The 25,363-nt window shown below is 39.3% G+C and overlaps 2 protein-coding genes across 4 annotated transcripts in view; one reads left to right on the top strand and one right to left on the bottom strand.

The window, feature by feature from the left end:
- Nucleotides 1-2,211: 2,211 nt before the first annotated feature.
- LOC139141699 (serine protease 23-like) lies at nt 2,212-4,235 on the bottom strand. The gene has a single exon (XM_070711297.1). The coding sequence runs from the start codon at nt 3,783-3,785 to the stop codon at nt 2,688-2,690; it is 1,098 nt and encodes a 365-aa protein (XP_070567398.1). The 5' UTR covers nt 3,786-4,235; the 3' UTR covers nt 2,212-2,687.
- A 9,675-nt stretch (nt 4,236-13,910) lies between these two features.
- Nucleotides 13,911-25,363, top strand: part of LOC139141701 (mitogen-activated protein kinase kinase kinase 4-like) — a 112,478-nt gene continuing 101,025 nt past the window's right edge. For 2 of the 3 annotated variants that reach the window (XM_070711298.1, XM_070711301.1), the window contains exons 1-3: nt 13,911-14,031; nt 20,350-22,282; nt 25,199-25,341. In XM_070711298.1, coding sequence (XP_070567399.1) covers nt 13,952-14,031; nt 20,350-22,282; nt 25,199-25,341 — 2,156 coding nt within the window. In that variant the 5' untranslated portion in view covers nt 13,911-13,951. Of the gene's footprint in view, nt 14,164-20,349; nt 22,283-25,198; nt 25,342-25,363 lie in introns of all 3 variants that reach the window. The other variant, XM_070711300.1, reaches the window with a different exon arrangement.

Below are 25,363 nucleotides of genomic sequence, written 5' to 3'. Positions count from 1 at the left end.
CTCCGAACAACAGTTCGAGCTCCCCACTGCCTTCCCCACCACTGACCGTGACTCCCGCCCACTTTTATTTACTACATTACATTTTTTTTCAAGAAAGGGCAAAGAAAGCTGGTGTTAATTTGGCACTGAAACCTATTTTTCGGGACCAACTGCCGGAAAATTTCTCCCCGCCCCTTACTGTAAAAACCAAAATTTCCTCCTCGCCATCTGTAATTAATGACTTTTTCTCCCCGCCCGATGATCAGTTTTGAAATTTGCCTGCCCGCTAAAAAACAACACACGAACAACTTTTTGCATGAACAGCCTCGTTGGTAGACTTGGTTCAAGTCGGTGAATTAAAAAAAAATAAAATCATTTATAATAGTTTCTCTTGTGTCTCTCCTATTTCGTACAATCCTAATCGGACTTTGATAGCCCAGGCCAGGTTTTCCCAGCGATTGAATGCGTTACCTTTGAGTAGTGAGTTAGTTTCTGCTGGATTCTGCTGTGATTCCGGGTGAAACTCTCCTGTATAGCGTTCACCCCACTCATCGCGTCCACTCACTCGCGCGTTTCACATGAAAACAAAATACAAATCATTGCGTTCACTCCACTCAAACATTCACAAATCACAGACTTGAACCAAGTCTACCTCGTTTGCGGCATACGCATCTAGGGCTCTCGAGAGAAAGTCTGTGTGTTCGCATTCTGGTGTAGGCAATGCATTGTTTAGGTTCTTGTTAGGTGGGTTTATGTGTGCTTTGGAGGTATGGCGAGGTTGAAAAAAATTACCCAGGGGCGAATATAAAATGTTACCGCTGTCGAAAAAGTACAAAACTTTACACCACTCAAACCTGAAACTGCAAAGTATAAATTCAGAACTGGTTTAGATGTTCGCAGAAATAAAGACAGAGCTCTGACAACAATTCTGTGATGTAGGGAGTGTGGTTTAAAGAAAAAATGTAAATCAACTTTTTTATATTTGTTTTATTGGTAACTTTTTTTAGTAAAATGAAGTACAGTGCTTAATTATCTACGTGTGTAAATCCATTTGCTGTATAAATCAACTTTAGTTTTATGAAGAGCATAGAGGGACATCAGGTCGAGGGTGCTAGAAATCTCAACTTTCGAAAACGACTTTGAGAATGATTTTGTATAGCAGACGTGCATTGAAATACTTATGGTTATCTTTGAAAATGTATTGATGATATTGGTCATCCAACAGTATTTGTACAAGTCATGGCTCGATACGGTGAAACCTTGTCTTATGACAAGTTCGGTAAATTGAAAATTTACTTGTGGAACAGTCGGCTGCGGAACAGAGCAGAAATTCTGTAGCCAACAATTATTTGCGTTTGAAGCCCACTGCCGCTCCGAGCATATCGTGATTGTGTTCAATACTCTTCAATGTCATTTGCAAAGCAGAGTGTTAAGGTTCGGATAGTTATTGAACAATTGAACAAACTGGAACGTTCCATAATGCGGTCATTCACACTTCAGAGAGGCAATTGTCTAGCAACTACTGCCAGTATCCTACACGGTGGCACGACTGATGCATTTATACGAATGACCTTTAACCTTATCTTCACGGGTAAACATGATTTCCATATTTGTCTGTTGCTGTAAAGTTTCACGACATCTTAATTTCCTGAGAAATCCGGTGGCTAGAGAAAGAGAAAAGATTTTGTACCAATCGTTTACGGTTGGTAAAATATTTCTTGTTTCAATCACAGTCGCTCCACCGACATGACAGAGGAACTGTGTTTCAGTGTTCTTCTTTCTGTGACGTACTTCGTCGGTTACTGGTTTTCACCTTTAAAAGTTTTTCTCTATACTGTTTTCATGAGGTACTTTAACCCCAAGTCTGCATTTCATTTGGTCTTTGAAGCAATTGAAAACGTGCAAACGTGGTCAGGTGAAAATGCAGCTGTACAACGCCAGACAAAACAAATCCACCCAAGTCAATCGGAAAGGTACACAATCATCTTTTCTCATGGAAAGCTGGTTCCTCTTTAGACACCAAAGAACTATTATTCAAGTATGCGACTTGAATTTCGATAACAGCTTCTTCACAAAGACTGTCCTTCTGGAGCCAACCAATAAAATACATAAGATTGAACTTAATTGGTTCGTTCAGATCCGCTGCAACTTTCTATAAAGGATGTGACACACTGTCATTCGGAAGGTACATACTTCAGTGCTTTCTTCAAATTAACAGACTGACACGAGAACTTTGCAGATTTTAAATGGAACATTTAATAGCATATAATGTCATCGCCCATATAAAGCTCGACACCACTATGGAAGAGACGAACAGAGCGGACGTTTAACTAAGTATGCAAAAAGAGAGCATATCCGACATCAGGATATTGACTCTCACTAGATCAGCCAGTGTTAATATATGACATATAAAAAATCGGAAAATACTAACTTTTATCACAAGTCTAACCTCATCATCATATTACACTAAACAGTTAATCATTAACAGGAATTTAAAAACGTTCAGTATAGAAAGAATATAAAGTTGCATCCAATGATTGGCAGTTGAATTTTAAGGTCAAGGAAACTGTTCATACTTGAGGAGAGCTTATAGAACGAGCATGGAACTTTCAATTAAATCCCTACGATACTTGACAATGATGTTAAATTTTTGACTATGTTACATGCATCAAAATGGCTGATACCAGTGATGCTGAACATCTTTACGTTCAGATATGACCATTGCAGCTTGAAAAATCACCTTCTAACCAGAAACAAATCTGCGCGTATTTCAGTGGCGTGATTAAAACCGCTACGTTATATTCTCCCGTTCCTTCGCCATCATCTACCCACATATGACCATTGAAAACTCCAATTATTTTCCGCTTGAATTCTCTGAATTCGGAACCCCATTCTCTTACATACACTCCAGCTCCGATGCCGCTGGGCTTGGAATCGCAGAAGTGGTACACCATGTCTTTGTTGTCATCGCTTATTGGACAGAAACGGTAAAGCAAGTCCGTCGAATTGTCGTCATCGTACGCCGAAAAATGCAAGCGTTGACCGGGGTAGATAAGGTCAGGGTTGCTGACACCGATGTCCATGAAATCTTTGTCGTGGGGTCGCTTTAAGCGAATAACAGCGTAGTCGTACCCAGCTTCTACATTTAATCCCTGTCGTTTCTTCCACCCCTGCGCTACGTTTATCTCCGTCCCTCGAATCCAATAAAAACTATCGTCTTCTTTAACTGGTGGACCCTCACTTTCGCGTTCACGGCGGAAACCAATACGTAAATTCTTTGCGCCTTTCACATAAGTAACTCCATCATGAACGCACTGTGCAGCAGTCAAAACATACTTCTGTCCTATTAAAGTTCCTGTGCACCCTGTAGACAGTTTTACCACGGAGTTGAATGGAGGTTGCGACAAATACTCTTGATTGGTCAATACGAATCGAGTATCAAAGCCATAAACTTCACGTTTTTGTCGAGAAGCTTCGTTCGGTTCTTTGCTAGGGTACTCGGTGGTTGAAATGCGAACATTGACCTTCGTTAAAGTAACACTGCCGTTTTCATGCATAGTTTCATACGAGTATAGGTCGTCAACTAACCCACTGTGAAGGACTTGTTTCATCTGGTTTTCCACACACGCCAAATCGCAGTTGGTCTTCAAAACTTTCGGAACAATTCCTGAAAAATCAGCGATCCCCTGGTCTACGACTTCTTTCACTTCAATTGTCGGGATCTTTGATCCCTTGTTTTCATCAGTGGACCCCAAAGCAACGGTACCGATAGCAAGAAGCAGGAAGGCGGTCATCATCGCAGCCATCTTGCAGCTCAGCAGAGAGTGAATGTTTCCAAAATTTAACTATCAATTACATCACCCCTGCATCAACTACGTGGGCATTGACTCGCCTTTGATGAGAGAGCTGACTGCTCTGTAACGTCTACACAAAACCAGCGGAGTGCTAGTGTACAATGCTCCTCGGTCACTCTGTGTCTGACCCGCAAGACAGTCTAAACATTCCGTTCCAGTTACAGATAGCTATCAAGTATTCCAAACAGCTGGGGGCAATTTTGTCGGCCACTTAACTTTTTACATCATATACCATTGAAAGTACGTTTTGTAAATAACAAGATGATTGGCAAGACACACATCATCGATGTAACGATCTACTGTCAACACCGTTTCTTAAACAAAACCGATTTATCTAGTCAACTACTGAAGAGATCCATCCGTCAAGTACCTCGTGCATATAATATGTTAAATTCTTTGGCAAGCGTGATTGGGATTCTTTCGGAAATATGCTAGTGCTGCAGTCAGAGTTCGTGGTCCTGGTGTCGTTCATTTAGGCTGCGTTCACAAAAAACGCTGGGGGGGGGGGGGCTGGAGGAATTCAGGAGGGGATTCGAAAACTTTTGGGGTAGTGGAGGTGGGGTGGGGACTTAAAGTTTTGCACTGCCCATATAAACAGGTGTAATTGCACCTTCACTCACAAATGTCCTCAATTGCTGTATTTCAAAAGCATACTTCCCGTCTGTGTGGACAGTAGCAAGAGTTACATCTATTCATAAGAAAGGGTCAAAGGATATATTAAGTAACTACAGACCAATTAGTATTCTGCCTGTTCTTTCTAAAATCTTTGAACGTCAGATTCACAATAGTTCTAATTCTTACATGGAATATAACAACCTTTTTCTCAATAACCAATCGGGTTTCCGAGCAGGCCTTTCCTGTGAAACTGGGGACTACTTTGGTATTAAAGCAGTTGGTCACTTGACATTGATCACATCGTCGTAAACCATGCGCCTCTTTACGGCAACAGCTCAGCGGTACCCGTTAAGAGACCTGATTTTTGCGTAGGTCAGCGGAGCGGAAATTATTGCTCTGGCTCGCGAGAATGATTGATCAAGGAAATGTGATTGGTACTGTCCCGTTAGATTTAAGTAAGGCATTCGATCTTGTCAATCATAATGTTTTACTTTCAAAACTTAAGCTTTATGGATGCACAGATCATGCACTGTCACTTTTTAAATCCTATTTGACTTCACGAAAACAATTTGTAAAATTTCAAAGTCGCTGTTCTAATATCACAAATTTGGAGGTTGGGGTTCCACAGGGATCGATTCTCGGCCCTCTACTATACATTACCTACGTCAATTATTTGCCACTGTATTTGAAAAACTCAAAATCAACATCATTTGCTGATGATACCACAATTTATGTTACTGGTAATAATATTGCAAAAATTACGACGGCACTTGACACAGATCTTCCGATTATGCGTGACTGGTGCTTGAACAATAGATTATGTATAAATGCAAACAAATCAAAGTCTATGTTAATAGTATCTGCGCACAAACGTTTTCACTTGAATGCGCAGTCTCTGTCTGTTTCTGTAATATATAAATTTAGACTGTGCTAAGAGCGAAAAACTACTTGGTGTCATGATAATACACTGGATTGGTCTGACCATATCCGTTCGATTGAATCTACAGTTAAGCCCAAATTATACCTTTTATCAAGAGTCAAGCGATTCTTGACTCTACATTCAAGGAAGATATTCTATTGTAGTTTATTTACCTTACCTTTGTTACTGCTCTATTGTTTTGGGTTCAACATCAAATACTAATTTACAGATTCTCGAGTGTCTACAAAGACGTGCAATTCGTATTATTCTTGATACTGATTCCAGTGTGCCAACCAAGGATCTTTATCATAGATTACGATGGTTACCACTCGCTTTTAAAATTCAATTAAACAGGCTGGTCCTAGTTTTTAAAGCTAAGAAAAAGCTCGTACCAAGCAATATAATGAACTTTTCAACGAATACCGTCCTTCGAGAAACTTACGATCTGCAAATAAGCATCTTTTAGACATTCCAAGAGCCAGAACAGAGTTTTTTCAGAAAGTCGTTTCAAGTAACAGGTGCAAATGAATTTAATAATTTACCTCTTTAGTCCCCACGGACGAAGTCCGCGGGGACTTATATAGGTTTGGTCATGTCTGTGCGTCCGTCCGTGCGTCAGTCCGTCCATTCACGCAGATATCTCAGACATGCCCTGGTCGATTTCTTTCAAACTTTGGACAAGGATAGTACCCTACCCCATACAGATGCACGTCGATTTGTTTCACAATGTGATCAAATTTGGCCGTGTTAGAGGACTTTTTAGTTTACACCTCCATAGACTCCCATGTATAAGGCAGTTCTCCATAGACTTCAATGTATAATGCAGTTCTCCATAGACTCCCTTGTATAAGGCAGTTCTCCATAGACTCCCATGTGTATAAGTCAGTTCTCCATAGACTCCCATGTATAAGGCCAAGAAAAATAAAAATTTAGTTTCTCATCGTATTCATATTGCAAAAAGGATGCAGAGACACAGTTTTTAGTCTGGGCTTATAGATTGGGTCATGTCCGTCCGTTCGTCCATCCGTTCGTCCATCCGTTCACGCAGATGTCTCAGACATTTTGATAAAATGTCATGTGACCTCAGTGACCTTTGACCTCAAATATACATATTTGTCCATAACTCAGTAACCACAAGTGCTACACCCTTCATATATGGTATGATGGGAGACCTTATGACGCCACATACTGTACCTCATTAATTATGCACATATCTAATTTTGAGCAAGCCAATAGAGCTGGATGTCTGATTTTTGGCATATAGGGATAACTATAGGATAGAAATTTTTTGACAAAATGTCATGTGACCTCGATGACCTTTGACCTTGATTATATATATGCATAACTCAGTAACCACAAGTTCTATACCCTTCAATTTTGATAGGATATTAGACCTTAAGATATCACATCTTGTACCTCATTTATTATGCGCATATGTATTTCTCGGCTGGCCAATACAGCTAGAGGTCTGATCTTTTTTCCCGATTTAGAACCATAACTTAGACATGCCTCATGTGTTTCAAATTGGGAAAAATGACATAGACCTATGTGCCCATAGATCTCAACATATACACTCCAGTGATACTTCTTAGTGACCACATTTCCCTGCCCCATCAAGACTAGTACGCCTGTTACAAGTGGGGACTATGTCATTGTCAATGACTTGTTTTCTTAGGGAGCTGGAAGATGTAAATGATTTTTAAAAGGCTTGTCATAATTATGTACATCGAAACTTGTTAATGCTGTTTTCTCACGCCCTGTATCATTTCTTGCGTGATTTGTACTTTTTCTCTTTTAATGTTTGATTGTATTTGTGTTTTTAAGTCTTTTTGAGTCTCGACCTCCATGAAAAGAGGTTTTCGTAACCTATGGAGTTATCGAGATTAATAAATAAAGTTTAAATACAATAATAAAAAATAAAAAAGGGGACCCGAAAATTTTTTGGTTCCGTTTTACGTGTACCTTTTCCAATCCCAAGTTTTGTCAGGTCATTCAATGAAGAATGAATAACATTTCAATTTCATCCTATTGTTCTAATGTTAGTAATAATTAAATAAAATCTAGAGCCATTTTGTCAAATTTCATTACTTTTCACTCAACTTTTGCAGAGTTAATTTTTTTATGATCAACTCATGTTACCGCTTAGCTGTTAATTGCACCTGACAGTGATGGCAACACCCCAATTTAGACAATATGTCTAGTTCGTCTAATGCCAATGCTTCAAAGCAATTCACTGTATCTCGAACAAATCTAAACATGTGTGATTTTTCTCAAAAACCAAACAAGTTATCCTAGTAACGGGGCAGAAGCAGCAACTGTTGATAGTTTTTCAATATTTCTATGAATATATCGACTACAGTTTCTTGCTGTCTACCAACAGTATGCTGAAACACACAATATTCAATTGTCGACGTCGACAAACCCTGTTTATATAAATGTGTATTGGGTGATCATTAAATTAGAGTCCAGACTGAACGTCATTTGTCAGTGATACAAATGCACAGTACACACACAGGTTGTGTCGGCAATACCGGACATTCCAACGTGCTGTGGGGAGTAGAACAAGAACACAGCTGTATTAACAAAAATATTGTCAAAATTATCAAAGTTAATAAGCTTCTGCCTTGCTACTGCGGTGTCACTGTAACTGCATATCAGCAGTGGCAGAGATAGCTCTGATGTAGTTGAAGAAGAGTTTTGAGTCAAATTATGCTCATAACAGTGAAATATACTTGTACATATGATAAGACCAGAGAGCAACACATGATATGGAACACCAGGAAACTTGAAAATTATCGGGAAGTTTTGAATTCTTGCATATGAGAATAATCAAATATTAAAGAAAAAAAGATGGGTTCACCATGCTTGATTTCTAAATTTCACGTTCTCATCGTAAAGTAATACTTTAAGTAAAACTTTTAAGTAAAATTTTGAACAGTAAAGTCTAAAGACACTAATTTAAAAGAAAAATGTGTGACTGAATGGAATTATTTTCTATCAAATTTGCCATTATTATACCCAAACCTTTAGAGATTAAAACGTTTATCATTTGAAATATTTTATTCAACCTTGAGCAGCATCTAAGTCATATGTCTCGTACTTTAAAAAAAGATACTACTGTGCTCAGTTCTTCATAATTTGGCAAAATGTAGCCAGGAATTCACAATTTGCATACTCTCTCATGATGGTCATCTTGCGTGCCTTCAGCAGGAGCCACTGACCTGGCCAGACTTGTATTACTCAAGTCGACTTAGACTGATAAATCCAAAAAAATACACCTACTGAGGGGGGATCTGAAAACAAATGATTTCAATCACGATTCCTCCAGACCCCCTAACCGTTATTTGTGAACGCAACCTTAGGCTGTAACAAATGTGATTGTTTGTGACGTCTATTTGAAGCACATTTAGGCCGATGTACGTTTTACCCGGTAAAAGTGGATATCTCTAGCCAAGAATAGCCGTAACGTCACTAGTAAAACTTTGCAGGGGGGCATATTTCTCTGCACTATGTTGAGGAAAGTTTCACATGGGTTTGCGGACATGAAAGTTTGTTGTAGAGGGTGAAATCAGCAGCAATTGCTCTTTCGACAAGATATTAAATCTGTTAGTCAATTGCCTTCTCGTCCCTTTCCCAGTTTTCGGCTGCGTTCAGAAATAAATTGGAGTGGGATCAAAGCAATTTAGGGGGGGACTTGAAAATTGGGGTGGAGTGGCAGGAGAAGGGTTTCAACCAGTTTTTATCGATACCTAAAAGCTTCCTAGCAATAGAACGGAATTAACAACTCGTATTGTTGTTAAATATATCCTTTATTTTGTATCTTTGCCCCGTTTGATTTTGATTGCTTCGTCTGTTGCATTTCACGCCTTCAGAAGTAGTATGCCAGTTGCAAATTACATTGGGAACAAGCGTTGTTTCTACTGAAATTTGTGTTGTAACATCATTATGTAATTATTTTGAAGATTTTTCTGTTCCCGTAACAATATCATCAACCGGCTGGCAAACTGCGTCGGTGTAACTATAACACAGATGAACAAGTCATTTGTGTGACACATAGTCCCCACCCTGCAACATGTGATTTGATTTATAGATGTAACTGAATTGTACTAAAAATGTACCAATTATAATGTGTGACCGATAAGCACATATAGGCCTATTTGTAACGCTGTACGTCATGGACGTCGTCTTTGGTAAGTTTTAATGAAATTGGGGGGAAATTGGTCTGAGTATGTATATGTCTGAGTAGCTGCAATAATTGTAGCCTTGGTTGGCCGTGAGGCTTGGTATTCTGTCGTGCGGCTCGCGCCTTGCTAGTCTGCGTACAGGTACTAGGTATGTGTGTTCCGGAACCCGGCGTTGTACGGCCGCCGTTTAACACCGGGAACACACAGACCTGTACGCAGGGCTAGCGCCTTGCCCCAACGAGCCGCACGACAGAAGCCCAAGCCCACGGCCAACCAAGGCTACAATTATTGCTGCTTATGTCTGAGTAATATGTCTCAAGCCTAAATGGCAAAAATTAAACAAAGTGGCCGCGTATCATATCACAAAAAAACCTGTTGACGTGCATCTATACAGTCATGATAGTGCCAATTTTTTATTGAATTTCTGAGTTACGGCTCTGGACAGAGAGACACAATGACCGGCAAATGGTCATATTAGGTCTTATCGAGAAACAACTGGCGTGTATGTCTTGCGACACGGATAGAACCAGAATCAAGACCTAGAACATCACAACACTGCTAAACTGGTGCTCCAGAGGTGCTCACATCCCACAATTTGTGAGTAGGCTTTAGTAATACTGAAAGCAATACGATGCAGACTGACACCTCAACTCACTTCTCAAAGGTATGATTGTTAGAAATGACTGAACCAACAAAAATTAAAACAAAATTGCCACCACGAATATACATATTTGATTGTATCGTGAAACATGTTGACGTGCAGCTGTATATCATAGGTCCTTTTCCCAAATTGGAATGAAATCAGTCATGCTCTGGAAGAACAGCACATTGACTATGATAATAATAATAATTGATATAATATAATATAATATAATATAATATAATATAATATAATATAATATAATATAATATAAGTATTATATAGAAATAATAACGTGAATAATAATAGGTTCAATTTCCGTGAAAATTTCACCATAAGGGTATGTTGGGTCGAAAAGACCAAATATGATATCGATTTCACTGCCCCATGTTTCCATGGTAACCATTTTAGGGGTTGAAAATTTCAGTTTTTCTAATATCCAATGAAAAGTTACTTTGATTGATATGAAAATTATCTAGAGGGGGTGTTCGGGTCAGAGAACACAAAAACCAGACTTATTTTAATGTTTTGAGTTGCCATGGTAACTATTCTGGGCTTGAAAGTGTTACTTTTTCCCTAATTCCTATTAAAGAACTATTGATTGATGTAAAAATTGATAATAAGGGTTTTTCTGGTTAGCACACCAAAAAAAATCACACTCATTTTAGTTTTAATTTTAGTGTGTTAGAATTAATTTTACATAGACCAGAAATAATTTTTCAAGCATTTTTAATTGTGTTTCATACAGTCATCCCAAATAAGTATATTTAAGTTATTATGCATTTATCGAATTAAGTTTATGCCTTCAAATTAATTTTATGTCCTGAAATTAATTCTACTAGTATCCGAACCCAATCCTCCTTATCACCCAACGTACCATTATATTTATCACAAGCAGTAACAGTAGCGCACAGTTTTTTTTTTTGTTTTATTTAAAACATAATTCACTGGTACTTATTTATTTTATGGATTTATAATTAACGACGTATAATAATGTTCATTTTATAATAATTTATTTTGATTTCTTTGCCTCATTCCAGGAAGAATAATGAAGACAAATGATATATTTCTGATTGTTTAACTAAAGTAAAATTATGGCCATGTAGTGGTGCATTATTTTTTGTGTGACCTGGCGTGACCCAATAAACTCTATGATTCTGATGATTAGCTGGATCCCCCCTTTCCATGGGAGCAATGGCTACATTTGAACATGATCCCTGTATACCTTTCAACATTTTTTTAAAACCCAGCAGGCCAAGACAAGGGGGAAATATTACAAGTTAAATGTTTCATGTTTAATATTGCCCAGGGCTCGAAATTAATTTTTTTCCCTGGTAGTCCACTTGGGCAACCATATTCTGAAGTTGGTAGCCCGGTGACACTGGCTGGTAGCCCATGCATATTTTAGATCAGGGGTATCTTTTTTCGTTAACCAGACAAGAAAGGGCTATTTTACAAGGTTCTGCCCATGAAGTGAATTTTCTTGTCTTTTGATGTGTATACTTGCACACCTTTAATGCCCAAGGAAACAGGTGTAATGGACGACAGTGGGACTCAAAAGTTTTGTGACCTATAAACAACCCGTTTCACTCTCACAGTTGTATGCAAATTTTAAAAGTCGTCATGACAACATGACAACAATATGGCCTTTTCAGCACTGAGACATACTGTAGCAGGGCTAAAAATAGACCATGGTCCTTCTGTAGCTGTTGGGAGGAGGCATAATTTCCGGGTCATTTAGATTGATACATTATTATCAAAATGCAACGACAATGTGTTTTATTGGCCATCGTTTCCTGTGCCAGTCATTCAAGTACGTCAGTTCAGATATGGAAACTTTGTTGCAAAGTTCCACCGCACGGTCGGTCGTCTCCAGAACATTTCAATGGCAAATTTCTATGCCCAGCTGGGTTTGACTGCATTTATCTAGCCCGTCCCAAAGTGACGGACGCATCTTTCAACCTTTCAGCTTGGTGAAAAACGCATTCATTGATTCGCCAAAGGCCTGTGGACTCGCTTATTTTTGCTCAAGTGCTACAGGACATAGGAAAAAGTTGTTGAATACTCACTGTTTGAGTGAATCCGCCATGATGAGAGTTCTCAAATCAAAAAATGTTGCCGAGCTCGAATACAAATGTCTTCAACGTCATTGTTATACGAGAGTTAGCATTCAAAAGTCTGTCGCCCTGATTTTTTTCAAAGTTTGGAGAAGGCCGGCATTTCCATCATATCATTGCGTTCCCTCCACTCAAACCATAGGGGATAGCCTATGTGTCCGTCCCCAGGGGTGGGTAGGTGTTTTGTTGTATTGCTAATAAAGGTTTATTCTACCAAACATTGGTGTTTTGGTCTTGCACTGCCCTTGACAATCTTGCGTACACGTTTTATCAGCATGCTGCATCTATTATCTGACCAGTTTGATTGCCTAATTCGCCAAAGCAACCAAGATGGTAATTTTAGTCTATTATCTGATGAGTTTGAGTGCCTAATTTGCCAAAGTAAGCAAGGGTAAATTACTAATCTGTGGACGCTGTCACCAGATTATCACCGGACTAACTTTGACAAAGTCAACAACGAGCGCACCAGCAAGTCTTCAAAGTAAAACTTTGCATAGTAAAGACTCTAATTTAAATGAAAAAAATGTGACTAAATGAAATCATTTTAAAGTTACCGAACTTGCCATTATTGCACCAAGAATTTCAGAGATTAAAACGTTTATTTTGATGGAATATTTTAACCTTCCAGTATTGTAAATTTTGTGAATTTTTTATAAGTAGCATTTTCTATAGCCAGGAATTCCAGATTTGCATACTTTTCATGATCGTCGTCATATTGTTCCTGGGATTCGCGTCGCGTCTCTGAAGGGCGCGCGCGTGTTCCAACTGCTTGACAGGGAAGAACGCGAATACCAGGGTCTCTGCCAGACTAGCTTTGACTGTGTGATAAATCTAAACAATCCACCAAAGCTTTTAAAAATAATCAGTTTAAGAACTTGCCTTAGGAATATGTCTCTACAAACTGCTAATAACAAGTAAGCTTAGTATTGAACATGTGCGATCAGAACTGTCCAATACATGTTTATTTTTTCTTTGCGTGTATCCCTAATAAATATGCGGCTATATGATAATTGGGTGATCTTGAAAAAATTTGATCATATAGACGGGGGGGGGGGGCCTTGAAAATATTTGAGGGTATTGAGGCGAGGATCTGAAAAAAAGATTTCAATCGCGCATCCTCCAGCGCCCCACCCCTTATTTGTGAACGCAGCCTACTAGGCCTAAACGTGAGCTAAAGATGACAGGCTACAAACTTTCCGATCGAAAGTCAGACATTCCGATTGTCAGGCCAAAAATTTACTTTTGACGTCGGGCTATGAAAGACTTGTACGTATCCGGCCTATATGATACTCCAAGCTATAACGGGATCTACACGGTAGACGGTCCCTCCACCGAGGGACCGCGCATGGTATCCAGGTACAGGTATCACCAACTGAAGTCATGACCAACCAAGTAGGGTCGTCTGCACATGCGTGGAGATAAGATCGGCAAGGAATTAAACGGCACTGCACTTGATTCCGTATATGTCGTGTTTTTCCATTTCATGATGATTTTAATGATTTCAGGTATTTTATATTTGTTTAATGGCGAATCTGACTTAATGTTACCGGAATAAAATTGACCATTTTCAGTACTGTGATGTTAAGTTTTCTGTTCAATTATATGTAATCTCGTACGAGGTCAAAGTTTCTTCCGGTATCAAGATGGCGGAAAAAATGACGACGACAGACGATCTTGGCGTCTGTAGCAACTACGACCCTCTGAGCTTCTCAGAAGACGAAAGGTGAGCCATGGGGACATCACATGTTAGTCAAGAAAATATTTGCAATATACAGCTAACACTTTCAGGGATGCATTGACGTTGTATACAGAAGGGTAAACGCCAGTTGCAGAAAGTAATTATCCATAGGCAATGGTGGGTCGACTTTTCTGTTCCATGAATTAGACATGCTGTAGCTCGAGATTTTGCCTGGGCATTTGGGTCGGACGGCCCAAATTTCCAGGCAAGAGTTCGAGCCACAACACTGCAGTCACACTGCTTATTTGCCAATGGAGTGCAATAAGATGAATTATGATTTCAGCTCTTTTACATGTTTTAGTCATTTGTACTTGCTATATCCATAGCAGGTCTACCTGCTATGCATAGATACAGTGGTTTACGTCGATGCATTGGAATTAGACGTGTTGCCAACACTGTCAGGTGCAATTATCAACAAAGAGGTAATATTTGAGTCGATCATCTATAGAGGATTCAACTCTGCCAAAGTTGAAACTTTGTCTAGCAGGAGGTCAGACGTAGTCAAAACAATACCACCACATATGTCCACACACTGTCCCACTGTCCGAGTCATATCACTTGCTTTCAGGTGAAGTTTTTTTGCTATGTCTGACCTCTTGCAGGACAATGTTTCAACTTTGGCTGAGTTGATTTCTCCATGATGGACTAGAATTACTGATCAGCTGATAATTACAGCTGACAATGTTGGCAACACCTCAATTTAGTTCACATAATGCCAATGCGTCAAAGCAAACCACTGTAAGAAAGAAGTGCCACTGTCAGCGATCGTAACTGGCAGAGCGAGTACTGGAATTACTACAGAGTGGTGACTGCACGCGGATCGCGAGATATCGATAAAAACATGTCCTCAAAAAAGTAAAAGTTTGAATTCCGGTGGCCGACCCAGCTTCCGAACATCAAACGTTCGGCACTGGGGCCATTGTCAGCTAAGCTATGGAGAATGAGTCTATGCTGACGCTGCTGTACGCCACAGTACCTATCACTCGTGTCGGTGATTGGTCATGCCCCGTGGGAGAAAGCTGAGTCTTACTGACTTGGCGAAAAAACGAAAATTATTTTTGCTGATTTCACCAGAATTTGCATAGGTGACTAGCACAGTTACGCGCGGTTGATACATAGCAGCTGCCACGTGGTATGCATAGACGCATACCACGCGGCGAACCACGCGTAACAGTGTGGCAGACGACAAAATGTAGTCATCAGAAGCGGCTAATATTTACACGTAAAAACTGATATTTATGTGGTATTGGTTAAAATATAATACAACTGATTGAGAATAATGAAAAAGACAAAAACTAAGGAGAAGTTTTAAAAAAACTTACCTGAGGTAAAGGCATAATGCTGTATATAAAGTCTTCGCAGTGGAGGTAAATTAATTGTGTCGGTCAAACTTATTATGGACTCCCTAGAATATCGTCAATCAGCACAACAAACCTTCGGGGGATTTCGGGTCATAATCAGAAACGATCGTAAAACTTCGGGATGTGAAAAATACGCTCGGGAAATGTCATGTTTTTATCGATATCTCATGATCCGCGTGCAGTCGCCACGTCTTTATATCGACCGTCGGCATTAAAAAAATGTGTTTTAAAAATGTTACCAAGTGGGAGTGCCACTTTCAATGTATTGTATCACATTTTTCAGCAATATATATAATTCATAATGCTAATGACAGTTTTAAAGACAATTTGCTCCTTTGTGTTTTGATCAACTAGAATGAATTGTCTTAAACTCTAAGGGTATCACCAGCCAAAAATGCCATAAGCACCCTTACTAAAAACATAGCGCTATTTTTAGTAGGTGATAGCGCTATTTTACAGAGGTGACAAATAGGTGACAAAGAGGTGAAAGTTTTGTGTACAGAGCTTTATTTCCAACTGAAACAATGAATATCTACTTGAAATCTACCTACACCTGTTACAAAACTACAAGCTAACAAGAGGTCTATCATAGGCGATAAGTAGTAATTTCAGCGAAATATTTATGAGATGCAAATTAAGTCATTTAAATATCTAGGAAAATCTACTGCACACCTACCACTTGCCTCACCTGGAAAAAAAGGATTTCAAAATACATGATACCTACAGAAATCTACTAGTCACCTACTGAAACACCTACCTTGTACCTAGTACAGACCTACGACAGACATACTAACATGCCTACATAAATCTGCAACACACCTACTAAAATACAACTAGCACCTATTAGTGACCTATGATAGACCTATGTATGTGACCACACTAACTACATTTGAAAAGCACGGAAATGTACATTTGATCAAGTAACATTACAATTTATGAATTGAGAATTTTAGCAATCTTTGGTTCGAAAATTTTACAAGAAATTTATTTTTTTTATGTGCTTGTGCTTAGACTCCAGTTAACTTACATGCTTGGCTTGTTTCTGTGGAATAATATCGTCCCTTGAACTTGACCATGGTTACATCCACAGACAAACATCGCTCAGAATTTTCTAAGATTATACCGGTGATCATGTTCCACGAATTCGACGAATTTTCCAAAGCTTGTCAATTGCAGGATCACCTCTTTTATGTATTACTCTGTCACTGTCAACAAAATTAATTAACATGTCTCTAGGCATGGTAGCACTGAAGGCAGGCACTGGATCAAGTTGGCCAGAAATTCAAGCTAAAATATTTGAAAAACATACATGCATATCAACCAGACCCATCTTGGTGTTACTAGTCCGAAACAAACTTGAAAATGTTCAATCAAAAATGTTCCGGGTTCTCAAGATGTTCTCAGGCCATTTTGACTTAGAATCATTTTGCTTCGCCTCCATGCTGTTCAGTTAGTTCGCGTATCGTTTTATTCTCACATCCAACTCATTGTACCTCCATGGCTTCGGGTAACGATGTAGTTCAATATTACAACAGGTACCGTCATTCTCCGATTACGAACTTCCCGCCATGACCAAACATCAATGTTCTTATCGTCAAACCATCTCTCGTTTCAAATTCATGACTCCACTCACCCGAATCGTCGTCAGAATTACCGCAACTTGAAGTTGTTGAAGCATACGATGTTGGTCTTGAATCGATGTTAGCGTTATTTCCGGGTTGATCATTGCTGCACTGTCTTCGTCAACTTTATTGTCAGTCGATTCATGGCGATCACATAGTCGAACCGGAGACTGAGAGTACATGTATATGTCATCCTCGATGTCGGGACTTGGTAAAATCATAAAATGACTCACTGCTGCTACCACAAAAAATGTCAGCAAAGCGATGTCCAACCTCCGTGCTATCACTCAGATCGGCCAATTTTAACATTTGGGTTGAAAACTCGGTGCAATATGGAACCAAAACAAGCGCAAAGGTCACATAAATATTCACCAGCCTGCAGCCGGCAAACGTTTATCATAAGAAAGGCCGGGAAATCCCCTAAGCAATGATCAATTGGGTGTACCCCTGTAGGAGAATTCTTTATTCAAATAGGGTTTAACCCTTTCACCCCCAGTTTCCCTGTATACAGGTCCAACTTTACCATAGAAAACAATGGATTTGGGACAAACCATGGTGGTGAAAGGGTTAAAGTTCAACCACGGCTTTTACGTTTGTTCGCCTGTGAGGGCGCCTCAATTTTCCTTTAGGTGCATGATAGGTCATGATTGGTCTATGTAGGTGTGCTTTACCTACACAAATCTATTTGTCACCTACAGTTGATCTAATACAGAAGTAGGTGTAAGATAGGTGTTATTAGGTACTAAGGAGGTGCATAACAAGACTTATTCCTGAAGACCCACAAGTAAACTGACACCTATTTAACACCTCTTGAGATCTACCAAAAACTCCTAAGAACCTACAAAAATAGCGCTATATCTACTATAAATAGCGCTATCTTTTTGGTAAGGGAGAGGACTATATTCATTGGCTGTGCTCTCGCTGTCGCTCGTAAATTACGAACAAAAATGAAAATTTACGAAAAAAAATAAATGCTCGATCGGCCATTTATGAACAGTTTTGTTATTTTTGAAGCCTGATTTTCGGTTAAGATTATGAATTCCGGGGAAATACTAACCGTCAATGTCTCGTCTTTCAAAAACTACTCTGCCCCTATCATCAAGGCAACGACACATGGTGATAGCTAGCTTTGGACTTTGACCTGTGCTAACATGAGCATGTGCGAAAGGTTTCAAGATCCCCGGGTCTTGTACTCTGATATTGGTGTGCCATGCATTACGGTAGTTTCGAGAAACCCAAACACTCACACCCTGTCAACTTTCGGAATGGACGGTTGAAGCGGATCAAGAAAGTGGGCAGTTACAAATGCTTTAGATGGATAGTGTCCTCAGCTGGGAAAGAAAGTTAGGGATAAAACGGCAACTGATATGAAAAAATTGGAAACAATGAAACCTCCGAGAAGAGATCAAGAACAGTCAGCCTGAAAGACAGTCGAACTACAGTCCAGACCGTGCATGGTTGAACGACGTACCACAAAGTGTTTGTCTGTGCATGGAGGCACTAAAGCGAGCCGGAAGTCTTAGCCGGAAATCTTAGTTGTCATAGATTTGTCATTTGGATGATCTGCAGATTGAATTTTTTCAGTGAACTTGCCAATTTTAATAGGTTTCCTTCAAAATATTCTACAAGAAACTGTCTCAGCAAATGTTATGAATACTGATAGTTTTCTTTGATGCTCCAGAGACAATGCTGTGCACAGTCGCAGACGAAAGTTTATCCGGACAAAAGAATGACGATCATCTGCAGAGTTTTAAAAATGCAACTCTCTCTAAGAAAACAGGGTCACCAGTTTCAGTTATAACGAGACGAAATTTGTGCGAAACCACAGACTGCCAAATGTTCTGATCAATGGTTGTCTAAACAGAATTTTAGAGCTGAACATGGCATAATGTAATGACTGCAGCTTATAGAGGCACCACCTAATACCCATGGATGACATGCATACTTTCAAGGAAACAGAGCTTTCCAAATATGGAAAACAGGGAACAGATTTTCTACCGGTAGCATCTAAAACTTGTGCAAACACTGATAATATTAATGACCACTTAAAGGGGAAATTTACCCAGACTTTCTTTGGTAATCAGGTCGTTATTTAGTGAAAAATAAACAAAATAGCGTTGGTTTCATTCACTTTCACTTGCGCGTATTAGCGCAGTGGCCACAAGCTGAACGCAAGGAAACCGGAAGTGACGTATCAAACTTGCAAGTCACAGCGGGTTCAAAGCGAAGTCACTTATAACCAAGCTCTTCTACGCCAAGTGGAGTACGCGTACGCGGTACGAAAACCTCAGCGCTCGACTGAAAATCATAATGGCGAAGATAATCGGTAATAACTTCAAACCTGAACGAGCAATCGATGATCCAAGACTGACATCATCAGAAAGTTACAGCGACTCGAGTTCGGAAAGTGACTATTCTAGCTCCGATGACGAAGTTCAAATTACTCTCGGCAATCAATCATACCTGTCATTGTCAACCCAATCGCTGTGAAATCATGCCGACACCGAAGTAATGCCAATGCTCTAAAGAGATCGACATTAATTCTAAAAGTGCAAGGATTTACAGCGTTCCGTTTCTAGTGCCTGAGCGTACGCACAGTCCCATATGTACAAGCAAAGCACTTGGGGCTGGATATGCCCTGGGCAGTTTTCTTTTAGCCTTGTAGTTCAGTAGTTGGACTTGCAACTTTCGCTAAAAGCAGCCCTTCTCAAAGTTGTATTCGCAGAAAATTTTATTTCTGCTCGACTTAAACATCGACACCGAGTGCTTGGCCCCTATATTCTGTAGCCATTCTATACACTGTAAGTGGAAAAGCTTACAGTTGCACACGTCGACTGCGCTTCAATGACCAAGTTGACGACGTCACTTCCGGTATTTTAGTACACCGCTGTTTTTTAGCCAGTGAGTGAAAGTGAATAAAATCGACCCGAAAGCCTTTCAATGACCATATCAGTTTAATATTCCAAAATTAATTTTCAGCGTAAATTTCCCCTTTAATATATTAAAATATATATCCATCAACCACTGAGAAATAAAGTAATAATTAAATAAAGATCGATTAATTGAATAACATTCATGGGCCGGTTGACCAAAATGACACACTTTATTGAGACAAGGAAGAAATTTCAATCTTACAAGCATTTGTGCTTACTAATATTTTTTGAACGGAATTCGTAAATTTACTAACGATTTTGAAAGGCAAGGGAAAGCACAGATTGGACAATGCCATTTGTGGCTTGTACTTGTGTACTTTTCACTCATTGAATTGTTTGCATGGTACATGTATGTTTTGTAATGATCTTTATGTGATTTCTCATCAGATTCGAACAAGACACAGAAAATATCTCTTTTGATGAGTCAGAAAGTAGAGCAAGAAGTAACACAACAGGTGATGATGATAATGATGATGATGATTACTTGGTCACAGATCTAGATAGCCAATACCAAATCTATGGAACAACACCACCAGTCAGTCAAAGAGAGATGAAGAAGTTGTCTTCAAAAGCCAGATACTCTTCGAAATTGCCAAAACTGAACATTGAAGATACTTGTGAAAGTAAAAAAATGCGGAAGCATTCTGCAAAGGAGGGTGGAGTTGTGCCACCCGGAAATGTCAAAATCCAAATTACTGAACCAGTGGCTGATGATAGTAAACTCAGTCAGAACCATAAAAAAGTCAAAAAGTTATCAAGTGTGGAAAGAAATCAAGAAAGATACATTAAGCAGAGTGTGACAACTTTTGCTGGAGCAGATTTCAACAATTATGGACAATCAAATTGGACCTTGGATACCAAACCATCCTCTAATGTTGATGCACCAAATCGCTTCAAAACTCTGAATTACTACATACCAGTGCCTGACAAACACCAAGGTAAAGGGGACAGAACACTTGCCAAAAGGCAAATCTCAAGTCCTAGGTTGGAGGAATGTCCACAGGACAGAGTGGAATTCTACAAAACTTTCTCTTTACTTATAAACATTGGCAGTAGTGGAAAAAAGAGGGCTGACTCTAAACCAGACACAAAATATGCAAATCAATCTGTTCAAGATGTAGCCCAGGCCCGCTGGGTGGAACTTCTTTGGCTTGCTCTTAAAGCATGGCTGGCTAATAGAACAATGGAAGAACAGGACGTGTATTTGTGGGAGAGGAGACAGAAGGTTCATCAAATTCTTGAACAAATCAGAAACTTTTGTATTCCAGTGATGCCAGTAAGACCAAAGCCAAAGGCTGCTTCTGCAGCTGTCGGGGCGGAAGTAACTATGCAGTCAGCACCCCAGCCTCCAATGACAGTTCATTCATCCACAACTCATAGCAGCACATTTAATGAAATAGAGGCTGTCTCTGGCTGCAATGCTGAAAGCAGATGTGAAGATGAACTGAAAATTCACTTTGCAACACAAGACTACAGTGTAAATATGCAGCCTGCCAGGATTGGTTCTCGCAAAAGAGAAAGTTTAACACTTGATTTCACCAACTCAAATGCAGAGGATCATGGCAATGCTCCAAACAGTTCAACGATTAAAAGCAGTCTGTCAGTGAAATTGTTCACACCTTGCAATTTGATCAGTCCAGATGACATTTCACAACAACATGAAGCACTTATGCATGTTACTTCAGTAATGAATAAACTTGAAGCTGTGGAAAGTTTGTATCCGAACTTGAAAGCCTTGAAAAAGGAACACCCAATCTATGCAAGCGATGAATTTCAGACAAGGATTGATGCGATGTGCTTATGGCTGAATATCACAACTGATATGAGCCAGAAATTACAGGTGATGGCAAAAGTGCTTGGTGTTGATGAAATTGAAAATCTTAACTGGCCTGGAGTAGATAGCCATCATTCAAAGGTTTTGCAGGAAAACAATCAAGAAGACCTAGCATTGTTTGAAAATCCATTGAAACCAAGTACATGTGGTGCAGAAGAGGTATTCAGTGAGACACCAATTGAATCAAGTACACCTTTGAAGACAAGAAGTAAAAGTTCATACAGTGGCCGCAATAGCTTACCAAGTGTGAGCGATATGGGTGAAGTTGGAACTTGGATTTACAGACAATTTGTAGATAAGAGTCTGAAACAAATGGGATTACGTAAAATGATTGAAAGGCTGCGCGACCTTCTTGATGGAACGCTACAGCGAGCAAAACATGTACTACAATATCCACATACAGCAGATGATGGAAAGGAAGAGGAAGTGCAATATTCTAAATTGGATGAGACTAATAGTCAAAAACATTCTCCATCAACATATGTGGTAAATATACATTTTGTTGTTTCTGTCATGGTCACTTCATATTAAAATGATCCACATGTAGCTCTCATTGTCTCTCTTGAAAGTTGGAAATTTTCAATCACTGAAATAATGTTTTTATAATCCAATTGATATTGTGCCTACTGGGCATGCATCGCATGATCCATATCATATATCTATGTATCATTTTGCCTTTTGAGCAGTGTCAGACTGTCCCCTCCAACTTTCAAGATATCCAAACCCTGTATGCCATGTTTTGAAATCTTGAAATTTCCTTGAGTTAGCGCTGTACTACATGTAATGTGTCAAACTCAGAGAGAAAACTCTGGCTCATAGAACACACTGCCACCGAGCTAAATTTTGATGCACCAATGATTCAAGACAGTTCTCCCAAACTCAAGAATATTTTTAATATCTGACTTACAGGTAAAGAAACTTCCAGGAATTTCAAACTACACAAAGTGTTGTGAGTGAGAGGGGCCACTGATATGTATTAACCCTTTTCCTGCCAAGTTCATATTTCACCATCAGGTCAAGTTGGTTAAAACTAGTCAAGCATTTTAACAAAGACTTAAAGATTTGAAAGTCCCTGATGACACAGATACTGTAAACATGTGGATAATTAAAACACCTCCACAGCAAACGCAACTTCCGCATCTAGGGGGTGGGGGTTTGGTTGTATTTTTATTGCCGTGCACAAAAATCGCACTACATGTTTCCATATCGCAATATCTTGCTACACATTTCTATGAATCACAAAATATCACTATACTGTTTGGCAGGTACCAGGCCAGTGCGACACCAGCACTACACCATTCTTCTGACATAAATGTGGTTCAGTGCATGTGTAAAATAACATAACAAAAATTGTGGATACGCCGTTTCAATTCATTTCGCTCTATTGGTTGGGTCATTGTCGGGTTGGTGCTGAACAAAGATCGATTTAGAGTATTATACATGATATGTAGTCCTATATGCTGAGGGTGGTAGGAGCGTACATGTATGTGTGAGGTATGGATGCTGATACAGAATGAGGCTTGGTTGGATTTTAGCACTTCTAAACTCTGCCCCGTCCTAAACTTTTATTTAGGATGAAAGTTTAGGAGGGGGCAGAGGGGGGTTGAGGCCAAATGCAATTAGTTTTGTTTACCATGCTCATGCTTTAATTATCCACAGGTCCTAAGCACAGGCGATCTCTTTTTTTTCTATGAAACTACAACAGTTTAGGATCCATACATTGTATCAATGAATATTGCATCACCTGTCATGACTGCATATTTATTGTGTCTTGTGATTCGTACAGGAAAACTACAGAGCGTGGTTTTGCATCAGCCATATATTCTTTCTCACTAAAACTTTGTTAAAAATACATGTACCTCTGCTTCATTTGGATAGTCACAACAATAAAAAAACCATACCAGTACATGTAGTTCTTTTCAAACTCATTGGACAAGGGTCCTTTTGAATACATCTGAATCCTAACCTTTGTGCATTTTTTAGTTCCCACGGACACCGTCCGGGGGGACTTATAGGTTTGGTCATGTCCGTGCGTGTGTGCGTGCGTGCGTGCGTCAGTGCGTGCGTCCGTGCGTGCGTGCGTCCGTCCGTTCACGCAGATATCTCAGAGATGCCTGGAGCGATTTCATTCAAACTTGGTACAAGGATTACTTCATATGTCATACAGATGCACGTCGATTTGTTTTGTGGTACGATCCAATATGGCTGCCAGGCGGCCATTTTATTACGATTTTTTCATGTACAGAGCCATAACTCAGGCATGTTTCAACTGATTTTATTCAAAGTTGGTACAAGGACATTGACCAATGTCATAGATATGCATGTCAATTTTTTTGGTGATACGATCCAATATGACCGCCGTGCGGCCATTTTGTTACGATTTTTTCATGTACAGAGCCATAACTCAGACATATCTCAACCGATTTTATTCAAACTTGGTACAAGGACATTGACCTATGTTATACATATGCATGTCAATTTGTTTTGTGATACAATCCAATATGGCCACCAGGCGGCCATTTTATTACGATTTTTTCATGTACAGAGTCATTACTCAGGCATGTTTCAACAGATTTTATTCAAAGTTGGTACAAGGACATTGACCAATGTCATAGATATGCACATCAATTTGTTTTGTGAGACAATCCAATATGGCCGCCGTGCGGCCATTTTGTTACGATTTTTTCATGTACAGAGCCATAACTCTGTCATATCTCAACCGATTTTATTCAAACTTGGTACAAGGACATTGACATATGTCATGCACATGCACGTTGATTTGTTTTGTGATACAATCCAATATGGCCGCCGTGTGGCCATTTTATTACATTTTTTCGTGTCCAGAACCATAACTCATACATATGTATCAAGCAAATTTATTCAAAGTTGTTACAAGGAGATCGACCAATGTCATACATATGCACCTTAATTTGTTTTGTGATACGATCCAATATGGCTGCTGTGCGGCCATTTTGTTATGATTTTTTTCATGTACAAAGCCATAACTCAGGCATATTTCAACCGATTTTAATCAAAGTTGGTACAAGGACATTGACCTATGTCATACATATGCACAGTGATTTGTTTTGTGATACGATCCAATATGGCCGCCGGGTGGCAATTTTATTACGATTTTTTCATGTCTTGAACTACAACTCAAACATGTATCAAGCGAATTTATTCAAAAGTATTTTTATCACAGACCTAATGAAGAGGACTCTATCCTCTCTGAGGACCTGTAATCAAAGTACCCATTAACAAGTGGGGACTGTGTCATCAACGATGACTTGTTTTTATTTCACTCCATATTCCTTCAGTGCGTGCTGTTTTGGGAAAACACACAACACATTAAAGATGCACAGCATGCCTATATTGACATTTAAACAATATTTTATTCATTAGAGTCCAGAGGAAGGGGAATTGCGCCATCACAATGCATTGTCTTTATTTGAAGAACATATGGCATCTGTGGAAAGACGTAATAGTTTGACAAGCTACGGTACATACAGTCAGCATTTTAAAGCAATGAGGCTGCCTTCATTTAGGTAAGTGTGTAAAAATTCAACA

Source organism: Ptychodera flava, chromosome 10 (genome assembly GCF_041260155.1).
Source record: "Ptychodera flava strain L36383 chromosome 10, AS_Pfla_20210202, whole genome shotgun sequence".
NCBI lineage: Eukaryota > Metazoa > Hemichordata > Enteropneusta > Ptychoderidae > Ptychodera > Ptychodera flava.
This window is presented reverse-complemented; position numbering and strand designations above follow the sequence as displayed.

What these genes read in the sequence shown, in the direction of transcription:
- LOC139141699 (XM_070711297.1), bottom strand. Translation starts at nt 3,785, where the DNA reads ATGGCTGCGATGATGACCGCCTTCCTGCTTCTTGCTATCGGTACCGTT.